This window comes from Nansenia antarctica (assembly GCF_963989245.1).
Source record: "Nansenia antarctica genome assembly, chromosome: 7".
Taxonomy (NCBI): Eukaryota; Metazoa; Chordata; class Actinopteri; order Argentiniformes; family Microstomatidae; genus Nansenia; species Nansenia antarctica.
In genome coordinates this window covers 62628117-62640616 of record NC_137677.1, presented here as the reverse complement: position 1 = coordinate 62640616, position 12500 = coordinate 62628117, and the positions used below count along the sequence as shown (strand labels likewise).

The 12500-nt window shown below is 43.0% G+C and overlaps 1 protein-coding gene across 1 annotated transcript in view; it reads right to left on the bottom strand.

Annotated features, from left to right (window-relative positions):
• Window positions 1–12500, bottom strand: part of mphosph8 (M-phase phosphoprotein 8) — a 28578-nt gene that overhangs the window by 7397 nt on the left and 8681 nt on the right. The window contains exons 5-7 of the mRNA XM_080535476.1: window positions 12100–12396; window positions 10855–10977; window positions 10653–10741 (exon numbers count right to left, since the gene is read on the bottom strand). Of these exons, the coding sequence (XP_080391602.1) occupies window positions 10653–10741; window positions 10855–10977; window positions 12100–12396 (509 nt within the window). The remainder of the gene's footprint in view (window positions 1–10652; window positions 10742–10854; window positions 10978–12099; window positions 12397–12500) is intronic.

Sequence of the window (12500 nt, the reverse complement as noted above, 5' to 3'; positions counted from 1 at the left end):
TGGCAAATCTGCATGACAAGTTAACCATTGTTTACAGACAGATTATTTCACTTATAATGTCACAATTCCAGTGTGTCAGAGGTTTACAAACTAAGTCAACTAGGAAGTTGACTGCCTTTAAACAGCTTGGAACATTCTAGAAACTTATGCCATGGCTTTAGAAGCTTCTGATAGACTAATTGACATCATTTGAGCCAATCGGAGGTGTACCTGTGGATGTTGAGTATTTTTAAGGTCTACCTTCAACTGCCTCTTTGCTTGACATGATGGGAAAATCAAAAGAAAACAGCCAAGACCTCAGAATTGTTTGATCTCCACAAGTCTGGTTCATCCTTGGGAGCAAGTTCAAATTTCCAAATGGGCAACCCCAAGCATACTTCCTGCATACTGCCCTGACCTCAATCCTATTTGTGGACAGAACTGAAAAAGCGTGTGAGAGCAAGGAGGCCTACAAACCTGACTCAGTTACACCAGTTCTGTCAGGAGGAATGGGCCAAAAGTCTAACAACGTATTGTGGGAAGCTTGTGGAAGACTACCCTAAACATTGAACCCAAGTTAAACAATTTTATGGCAAATACTAACCAAATACTAACCAAGTGTATGTAAGCGTCTGACCCACTGGGAATGTGATGAAAGAAATAAAAGCTGAAATACATAATTCTCTCTAGTATTATTTCACCTTCTTAAAATAAAGCAGTGATCCTAACTGACCTAAGACACCAGGGAATGTTTACTAGGATTAAATCAGTCAGGAATAGTGGAAAAACTGAGTTTAAATATATTTGGCTACGGTGTATGTAAACTTCCGACTTCAACTGTAGATGTTAGAAAATAACATTTGTTAAATCGATACAAAACAAACCAGAACATACTCCCAACTGAACACTTTCATGAAGACGGGAAAAGACGAAAAAGAAAACGTATGGGAGATTGGCTGTGTCTAACAATTATTTACACTTACCGTTAAAAGTAAAGCCATTTTATATGGTTTTCAATGGGTCCTCCATTTTGGAAACACTACTTCTAAACAGCGGGAGAAATATATGACGTGTTTCTAAGAGCTAACAGATAAAAGAAAAATTATATATGGATACTTGCTAACATATTGAGTGTGACTACTAGCCCCAGGGATTGGGCACACGTCTGTCCGGGCACAAATCTAGAGCCGAGACTCACAAATCTAGAACCTAGACTTTTACAAATCTAGAACCTCGACTCACTCACACAGCGATTCTTCTTGGAACATCCCGCTAAATTTCCCAGGTCTGCTGGTCAGCTGTTTTTCTTTTTCATTGATTCAACAAAATCAAAACATATACAAAGGCTACACATACAACAGTGCAGGCAAGAATACACATGAACGTTTTTTTTCTTTCTTAGACATCTGGGTCGATTTCTACTTGGTGAACGATGCCATTGAAAACATTTACAGATGGATTGGCTTAACTAGGTGCAGGTTTGTATGATAATTTCCTGTACAAAAGAAAACAAACCTTCACAGCATTTCAGCACAAAATGAATCGCACTGCATATAATATCTTTTTCCATCAATTCATTCATTCAAGTTGGCTCAAAGATCAAAGGCCAATCAGATTTGTGGCATTTCCATCACTTTTGTCAGTCATTCTAAGGACAATATGATAATGTCACTAAATGTGATTATTTAAATGTTGAATATAAGCCACATAATGCATTGCGACGGCATAATCTAGGATAGTTCACATAAAGGTTCTGCTGAACAAGGTTTCATGCCCACTACGTCACTACATTGTTGCTAATGAGTTTGTTGGTTAAATTAGGAAGGAAGGAGTCCATCCTTTCTTTACATCCCTCAACAGAGTGAGGGAGCGAGGATAGCCAGACGTAATCAAATGCTACCCTCTTCTTCCTTTCCCTGTGGGGCGCTTCTCCATCCTTCAGTGCACTGATGTTTTCAAACAAGTTCAAGGAAGGTAATCAAATCACAAGGACAGATAGACAGGAGCATCTTCTAACTGCTCCTCTGCTTTCTCTCCTTCATGGTCCTCCATTCTCTCAATGCCCACCACCCCTGTTCCACTGGCTGAACTTCTCCTTCTCAATGTTTTTACGGTGTTGTGCACAAAGTTCTTGATGTCCTTCCATGTCCTGCCCTGCAGAGCTGGTTCGGCATCTATACAGGCGTCACACTCTCTCTTACCAGGGACCTTCATATCGGCCGTAAGGTTTCCCAACTGACGCTTCACTGCAGCCTGTGCGTCGCTGTTCCACGTCCATTTCTTCCTTGGGGTTGTTTTAGACAGTTTCCTTGGAGTAGTTTCTGAGTTTGCTCGTGGCATTGTTTTAGAGGTTCCTCTTGGAGGAGTTTCCGAGTTCGCTCTGGGAGGAGTTTCCAAGATTCCCCTGGGAGGAGTTTCCAATATTCTCCTGGGAGGAATTTCCGAGATTCCCCTTGGAGAAGCTTCCGTGCTTCCCCTGGAAGAAGATTTCGAGCGTCTCATCGGAGTACCTTCGGTTGGTTGCTTCCTTGGAGTAGTTACAGAGATCTTCCTTGGTGAAGTAGTTTCAGTAGTTTCTACTACTCTCTCCTCACTCTTTCCTACATGTACTGTCGTACCACCATCCCCTCCTTCTATGTCCCTCGTTTTTTTTTGCCCTCTCTTGGTTTGTATTGTGTTGTGCACGTAGTACTTAACGTCCTTCCAACTCCGTCCGTACAGAGCTGGCTCAGCCTCTATGCACGCGTCACATTCCCTTTTACCTGGAACCTTCATCTGTGCAATGGCGTTGCCTAGCTGACGCCTCACTGCAGCGTGTGCCTCGTCACTCCATCCATACCTTTTTCTTGGAGTTGCTGCTGCAGGGGCTTGCTCTATAAAATGAGTACACGCAGACAAGTTGTATCAGTACATAACATCGTAATAACAGAAACGTCATATAGTTACGCCATATGACGTCTCTTATCATGAAATCATGAACTTTAATTCACAGCATTCATTAGATTGGAGAAATTCAATAGACAGGGAAACATTAAAAGGAACATTTCACTGATTTTTCACGACTCAACATTTATTGGACCAGGAAGTAAGGTCAGAATGATGAACGTCCATAGTGCTTTGCGCTTCCCAGCCAGGCTGGTCTAAGCTAAGATGTACATTAGTAAACACAAGTGATAGATGTATTTTGCTAGAACGGTGCTTATGGAAACCAGTTAGACAGTAGCTTATTTCGGGAAATGATAACTACAAGGAGCTTGTAGGAACTACACGGAAAGAGTGAGGTTTTCAAAAAACATGTGATTACCTGGAAATACAGTGCCTTTGGGAAAGTATTCAGACCCCTTCATTTCTTTTCCTACATTTTGTTGTGTTATAGACACAATTTAAAATGGATTAAATTAAAAGCACTCGCACTCGCACACACACACACACACACTCACACACACCAACCGCACAACTTGGCCTCTGGGTGAGCTAGAGGAATGCAGTCTTCGCCGGGGGGTGCAGGGGAGTTAGCTAGCACTAGTTAGCTAGCACTAGTTAGCTAGCGCTAGTTAGCTCGGCCCCTGGGTGAGCTAGAGAAAGGCGGTCTTCGCTGGGGGATGCAGTGGAGTGGCCCGGGGGGCGGGGTGGGCAAGCACACTTCACAATTTCCACAAGAATTGTCCCTGTCTAGTTGTGTTTGCAACAACGAATTCAAGTGAAATAAAGTGGCTGGAAATGTGTTTATTTGGTTTTACTACATACGTTTTCTATTAACTGATACAGCCTCGACTCTTTCCTCATCCTTCGACTCACTCTGTCCACTGACCTCGAGGCCAGAGTGATTCTCTCCACGCGCGCATTGGCTCTCTGAAACCCTGCAAGCTTGTAGAATAGGGCTCTGGGCAGCTGAGAGGAAATGGAGGAAAACAGGCCTCCCTGAAACCCTTATCTCTCTCTCCTCCTCAACTACACCTTCTCTGCATCAGCTGCTAAAGCTTCCTACTACCGTTCCAAAATACAATCTTGTGCCTCTAACCCAAGGAAATTGTTCTGTACATTTCCCAGTCCTCAACTCAACTCACCTCCTCCTCCTCCCTCCTCCCTGTCTGTGGACGACTTTTTCACCTACTTTAAATTGATGACATTAGCATCTCTTTCTCTCCACCTATCATCAATATTGCTACACCACCCCTCCCAAACCCACTGCGCTACACTCGGTGCCTCTGGCTTATCAGCTCCTTCCCCCCCTCTCCCCTGATGATATTCTAAAACTGGTCACATCTAATCGAGCAAACGCCTGCCCTCTGGATCCGATCCCCTCCCCCCTTCTCCAATCCATTTCCAAAGACCTCCTTCCTTCCCTTACCACTGTAATACATTCCTCTCCGTCCACAGGCTCAGTCCCAGCTGCCTTTAAGACAGCCAGAGTCAAGCCTCTTGACCCTTGACCCGTCTGTCCACAACTACAGAGTTGTACTACATCCCTTTTCTCCTTCCTATCTAAAACCCATAAATGCGCTGTATCTAACCAACTGCCTCATCATCTCCTTCAGAACAACCTCCTTGACCCTCACCAATCTGCCTTTAAGGCTGGGCACTCTACTGAGACAGCTCTCCTTGCTGTCACGGAGGCCCTCCTCCACTCTGTTCGAGCTTCCTCCCTTCTCCTCTGTTCTCGAGCTACCTCCTTCGCCTGGAGCTGTCTGCTGCATTCGACACAGTAAACCACCTGATCCTTGTCTCCACCCTCTCAAAACTGGGCATCTCTGGCTCTGCATTCTCCTGGTTTACATCCTATCTGGCTGACTACCACTCTTACTAGGTGACGTGGGTTGCAAAAGGTCTGACATTCTCCGGTAAATTTCACGAATTTGCTTAAATTCATCCAAAAAGTTAGCTTATTACCGTATCTTTTTGTGGGATATACAAAGCAATTCTAGATCTTACAAAAATTTAATGTAAATGTAGTGCAAATCCAGCACATGCAATGCAGTTTCAGCTTTTATCTCTTGTGTGAACAATAGTGGTAGCTGCATCAAGTTATGGATGTTTGTCACTGGCAGGAACTGAGGTATTTCCTTATTTCAATTTTAATACATTTACAGACCTAAAAAAAAAAAAGCGTTGTCATTCTGGGGTATTGTGTGTGTGGATTGATGGGAAATTATTTTAATTGAATCAATTTTAAATTGAGTCTATAACACAACAAAATGTGGAAAAGGTGAAGGGGTCTGAAAACTTTCCGAAGACACTGTATGTTACTCAGGGTAAGATCTTCAAACTAATGATACCTAGCTTGTACCAGGAAGCTGGATACCATGGTAAAAAATCAGTGTAATGTCCTTTTAATTAACATATAAATGGCAATTCTGTTCACATGGTAAAAAATCAGTGTAATGTCCTTTTAATTAACATATAAATGGCAATTCACTTGCTGAATCACAGAATTTCATTAAATATAAACGGATACTCACCATTCGTAACTGCTTCAGACTCCTCCTGTTCATGTTCCTTTTCAAGCAGTAGTTTACAGAACTCTACCAGCTGCATCGGGTTCTCCGAGAGTCTGTAGAGCTCACTGCGAACCCAGTAGTCGTGCCCCAAGAACTTTGACAATTGGTCTAACTCGCGGACATTCAAGTTCATCAGTTGGCAATGGACTGCCACCTGTTTCCTCAGTCTTGATGAGATAAGACTGTCAGGGTTTTTGGCTTCACACTCATTTGCAAACTTTCGCAGGCAATCGGAACCTCTGATATTGGACGGGCTTTCCGGCCGTGCGAAGACATAAGGGTTGTCCTTCAGCACGCCAGCTTTCTCTCTGTGTTCACTGAGGACATGGAGAGACGTTAACATCCTATCTGTTAGTAGGAGAGGCATTTTCCTGCCACTACTGCCCGTTATCTCCAGCCTGATAAGTTTGTCACCGAGCTCCTTCTCCAGCTTTGTGAGGGTCTTGTACACATCTGCAGTCACTGGGCCTGTCCTGATCTTTCTCCTTGTGTAGCTCTCCATTAGCAGCTTAGCACAATCTCCACATCTGCTTCTGTTGAAAAGAACCATTTGTGCAAGAACAGATTCATTCAGCTTTCTCCATGCAGACATGTTAGGGGTTTTGAGCAAGTCTTTCTTTGCCTCGTCCTCTGCGGTCTTGAGAACATTGTGAAGTTTGATCAAGTCCTCGGTCAGTGAGGATGCGTCGACCTCGATGCCTTCTGACCTACGATATGAGCGGAGGGCGTGGCGAGAGAAACAGTGATTCCATTTAGTATCAAGAAGCTGAAGGAACCTTTTGATTTGACCCTCTGTCTCACTGTCCTCAGTCATACGACTCTCTCCGAACGCTATCTCAGCAGCTCTTTTCAAGGAATAACAAATCTTTGAAACAAGGGTTGGGGTCTTGAACTTGTTGCAGCTAGGATCAAAACCGCTCACTTTCTTAGCACCTTCAATTGCCAGTTCAAATTTGGACGGTATACATATTTGATGCAGATATTGAACACTGGAATCCAGCCCGTTCACAGCGAGCATATACCTACCCAATTCTCTCATCTTCTGTGCAATGTAAGCATACTGCGACTTGTCGTTACCATGCTTTGCGGACAGTGCATTGCCGTATTTGCATATCAAGGGATCATTTCTGATGTGGCGCGAGATGTCATCTTGATTCATATTGTACAAGACGTCGTCACACACTCCTGTGGAGTAGTCAGACCGGGGGAGGAGTCGAGCGGCTGCACCTTGGATTCGCCGCCTTCCTCCTCTCCTTTTGGACTTTGTCTCCGCTTTGACTTTACATCTGCGCTCGTGCTTCCACAAATCAGTTTTGACGTAAAAAGCTAAACAATATTGGCACGGCAGATAGTCACGCACTGACAGAGCTGTATTAGTTTGCCTCTTGGGCACAATTTCCCCGTTTCCAGTTTCCAGAACTGCAAAATTGTGTTCATAGTTCCCTTTGTTGCGGAGTTGATCCAACAAACTGAATCTGATTTTGGAACCTTTCGGAAAACTACAAGCATGTGCAACGTCATCTTCGTTTGGATGCATCCTTAATAAATGTCTTGCAATTTTGCTATGTGGTGTATGGCAATAAAGGCAAAACTGCTTTTTGGAAGGCTTTGCCAATTTTGAGCTTGATCTTGTATCTTTCCTCCCCGCAGATTTATTCTGGCGTCTCGTGGCTAGGGCTGTTTCCTTTAGGGCTTGTTCGGTTACATCATCTGAGGAGCTTTCTCCTTCCGACGGAAGATAATCTGATGCGCTTGAGCTACTTGAATCCGCTCCTTCCTCGTCGCGTGCACGGTTCTCTTCGTTGTTTGACCTGCTCTCTTCAGCACTATGCTTTTCAACGTTGTGTATCGCTTGGCTCTCTTCATCATGCAAACATTGGTCACTTATAGCAAACTCATCCTCATCATCATCATCATTATTATTTGACCTCTCTTCATCCTGTGGACTCTTCTTTACATCACTTGAGATGGTTGAATCCTCTTCCTCATCCTCATTGCTTGGGCTGTTCTCTTGATCGCTTGAGCAAGTCTCTTCGTCACTCAAGATCTTCTTTATGTCATTTGAATAGTTCTCTTCCTCAATTATAATCTTCTCTTTGTCAATAAAGGTCTCCTCTTCTTTAATAAAGGTCTCCTCTTCTACATTGTGTGCCTGTAAAAGAACAAGTACATGTAAGATTCATTTGACATTACGAAACCTTGTGATTAATTTGTTTGACATTTTAATTTGGTTTGTCATTAATCTTAGAAAGTAAAGCATCATACATTTGCATAATAGTTAAACAAAAATAAAGAATCATGTACGGTACACTCAAAACCCGGAGCCATATAAGAATATGTTAAGAGTTACATACTGAGAAAGGACAATTACTACACAACTATTTGAAATCACTAGGTAAAATTTATTATTTCCTGCGCTCATGCGCAATTGTAAACTGTGAACAATACACAGCTCTCTTTTAACACCTGTGTGGTACACATTGTGAGTCAGTCCATCACTGGGTGATGCTAACACACCTTAGCATTACCCCCAAGCTTCAATCACAATCAAGAACAACTGCAAATAGTTGCACAGCACCACGTAGGTAGAGTGGACTAGTACTGTCAGAAATGTGTTAAAATGAAATAAAACATAAACTTTTCAAATCCTGAGTAATAAAAACCACATGTGACCCATTCAAGGAATAGTTTAGGGCTTTATTGTATTAAGCAGCGACTACAACGTGTTGACATTGTAAATATGTCCAACAAGAGATAAAAAAAATGTGATGTTAGATGAAATGCCGCATGGAGACTCAACGACGACCAAAGGTACAGAACAGAAAATGCAATGCTACTGGGCCTACATGTAGGCAGCGGTTCTGATCACAAGCCCAGAGAATATATTCAATACTGGATGCCATACATACAATAATGATTGGCTTTTGGCAGGTTATATAGGGCGTTTTCACATTTTAGTAGCCTCTGATTCAAAACCTGGTGCCTTAGTCTAATCATAGTCAAAATGTATTCAGGTACTAGAAGTTACAGTTACTAACTGTAACTATTGCACATTATCGACAATTTGGATGGTTTCAAACACACCATGTTCCATTCAAGAGAAAATATATTTTTAGACTCTCTAAAACAGCACCTGGGTACTGAAATCATAATGTGAAAACACCCTTATAAAATAGTGACTATAACGCAATTGTATCACATAAACTACTACATTATTTCCCTTTGTCTGGTTAAAGTAACAGTTGTTTCTTTTAGGCTATTCCTCGTTGATAATGAAGATGAGTGAAACATGTTGTACATCACTTCCTATGGCAATGTCAGTACAGCTAACATGACCGCATATCAGCAGCAGTTTGACATGCTCTGCGGTGCTCAAATACATTAAATACATTTCTGAGAGGAATACTATACCTGCGTCATTAGATGCATCTCGCCAATTTGTCTTCTTGTGTTCATTGATGTCTTTCCCTCCATGTTCTTGGTCTGTTAGGAAAGATTATACTGCAGTGTCTGAGATCAGTCTGGCTCAGCCTGTTATCTCCATAGCAACCTCATACCACAATGTATTCTCTAGTTTCAGCCATGCACAACAAAAATCAATCACTCAAATGAGACACAAAGTTTGCGTGGCTATCTTTCAGATTCATTTATTCAGTTAAGACCAGTAATTGTTTTTAAAAAGTTTAGTTTTGGTGATATCGTAAAAGAAAACGATTAAAAAGCCCAGCAATAAATACTACCATACATTATACAAGGTTAATAACTTCTCTGTTTAAGATAAAAGCATCACCTGTGGCTGCAATGTTTTAAGGCCCAATCTGTACTTTCAAAAACCTATTCCTGTCAGACCTCTTCCTGTCACTCTATGACGGACACGTGATCAACATGGTAGCTTCACACATTTAGTTGTACTTTATATTCCTGCTGTACCTGTGTAACAACACTAATTTCATTGTAACTAAACAGTACTTTAGTAATAGCATAATAGAGTTGAGCAGTTTGAGCTATTACACAACTGGAAAAATCATCATCAGTCATTCACTTGTGTAATAATACTACTACTACTACTACTAATAATAATAATAAAGAAACAAACAGCACAACTCTATGATCAACATATTACCAATGTGTTATTACACAAGTGGAATAAGGTGTGCTTGTGTAATGAGGCAGACTGCTAGGCATGTTAATACAAGGTTAGGAGAGCAGCTACACAGTTATAGGGGCCACTTGATGCTAGGTGGAGCAATGAAGTCAAAATAATCTTAGAATGTGGGTTATGATAGGCTAGCAAGAAATATTACAGATATTATGCCTTTAAAAAGGTACAGTTGAAGAATAGCTGTGTTCTTACCTGCGTTTGTTCCTTGGCCCTCAATCGATCCTTGAAATCTTGAGAATCAAATTGACTCGTCATTGTTAGTAGACATTGTCACACAGCTCTCGCGGTGAATATGCTCGTAGCAGCCGATTATCTGGTGTTTGAATTTAGAATGCTGGTACCAGTTCTAGAATCTGACGTTGACAGACCTAACTTCTTCTTGTCATTGGATGTAACACTGTTGGCTATTGTGAATGCTGGAGTAACACCAGGAAGTAAAGTAAAACACCATGTTTACAAGTTTACTCTACTTTTGATTGGGTAATGTATGAGAGCATGTGGCTCTGATGTCTATGTAAACGCATCCTACGATAAGCTGCTGACAATGACGAATGAACAAATGCTGTACACGCAGGATTACGGACGAGAGTATTCATATAAAGTCTTTACACTTAGGTTAGTTGTATGGTTATGCTTTGGGGGGTAGCAGGACAGGGTTTGGAACGACTTCACCCCGGTGGTTGGCTACAAACATAATCAAAAGCATTGTGGTTGTTGCCCGACAGTTGGTTCAAAGTGTAGCCTTTATTTCAGTAGCTCCTGAAAACAAGGTATGGACATCCTGTGACTTTGGTCCCAAATACGACTTCACTCTAACAACCTCGTGAGTGCGCACACGTACACGCGCACACGCACACACACACACACACACACACTTCCTTGTATGTACACATGTGAAATCATGGTAATTAGAAACTACTTCATGATTTCATCCAGAGTTTAGGCACACAGATCCTTAATTCGCCCCCCCATGAATGTGCTTAAGAACTTAATCTGAGGAACAGAATACGTACCTCCTGGTCCAGATTGTAGTCGTCTTTGGAATTGAGAGCAAGTTTCACCGACATGTAATCCCCACTTTTCACTGCATCTCGTAGCTCACCTGAGGGAGGGCGAGAGCGAGAGAGAGAGAGAGAGAGATAAAGTCTTGTATAGTAGATGTTAAAAAGCAAAAGCAGTGCGTGTGTGAATGAGAGTTGGAGGTGTGTAATTTACTGGGAGACAGGGGCGGAGCGGAGAGAATCTCGTCCTCTCCGTTCAGGTGTTTCTGGAAGTCGTCCAGCGTCATATATTCCAGGTTCAGGCCCATTCCCAGGTTGAGCAGGGCCTGACCCTTGTCTGTGGGTCACACAGAGCAGGACTTAAGCACATAGGTCTGGCAGTCTCTCGCACACAGACACAGACCCAACCCACACACCCACACACCCACCCACCCACCCACACACAGACACACACACACACACACACACATATACACACACACACACACACACACACACACACAGACGCAGACACAGACACAGACACAGACACAGACACAGACACAGACACAGACACAGACAGACACATACCCACCCACCCACACACTAGGGCTGTTACGATTCGTCGACTTGCGTAATGTGCGTCGTAAATAAACAAAATGGCTGCGACCAGTGCAAACATGGAGGCAGAGCCGGCAGCTAAAAAAATTCGCCCACGATCGTCCAAAGTATGGGAGTACTTTACAAAAAAAGAAAACAATGTGGTGGTCTGTAAACTGTGCAAAAATGAAATGGCCTATCACAGCAGTACGTCTGCAATGAACGAGCACTTCAAGCGAAAGCATCCTGGAGCTCTTTGTGAAGACAGCCGCAAGATAGCACCACCGTAAGTCACCGTTGTATTTCTGTTCACTTTTCCGGCCGTGTATGAGTGAAAAATGGATAGCTACTAGCTAATGTTACACAAGCAATGTAGCTCACCACAGTTTGTATGTCTTGTCTTCTGGTGTTAGTAACGTTAGCTATGTAGCTGGCTAGCTACGGTAGCCTATTGTCATTGTGGTGCTCGCACCTACTGTACGTTATCTAGCTGGTAGCTCGCATGCTACGTTAGCATCAATTTAGCTAATCATAACATAGCAGCGAGAGTAACGTTAGCTAGCCATGTAGCTACTAGCTAGCTATGTGTTGTGGTGATGGACAGACTTCTAAATGGCCATGTTGGCATTCAAGTTGGCTAAACATAGCAGTGAGGTGGAAATTAAGGGGCCTACACATGATAAGAAATGTGTTTTTTCTTTTCTTTTTCCGAACAGTAATTTTTTTTAGCGTTAGACTAATCAATAAATTAGTCGTTAGACTAACCGGAAAAATAATCGCTTGATTAATCGTTAGAAAAATAGTCGTTTGGGACAGCCCTACCACACACACAGAGCGAGGGAGAGAGAGAACAGTGCATGAGGACACCACATCAGCGTACCGGTCTTCTCAGCGGACTCGGTCGGGGCCTGGGAGTCCTGATTGTCATCGCAGGCCATGAAGAGCCTGGGCTCGCTGTCCTCCCTCCTCCTCCTCTTGTCTGTGGCGTCTGACGAGGACCTCCTCTCCCAGCGCCCTGCTCCTCCCCTCAGCGCCTCCTCCAACCTCTCCCTACGCTCCTGTGTGTTCTCGCCAAACTTTGACCTGGCAGCAGGCTCCTCCGCACGCTTGTCTCCCTCTGGCTCCGCCTTCTCGTCTGTCTCCATGGAGACAGGGCTATGAGCAGCAGGCCGGAAGGCTAGAATGAGAGGAATTGAAGAATCGTATGATAAACGAATTAATCACATGATGAGCCAGTCCCAAACACAAGTGAGCTTCTCTCTAGTTCACCTCAAGCCTTCT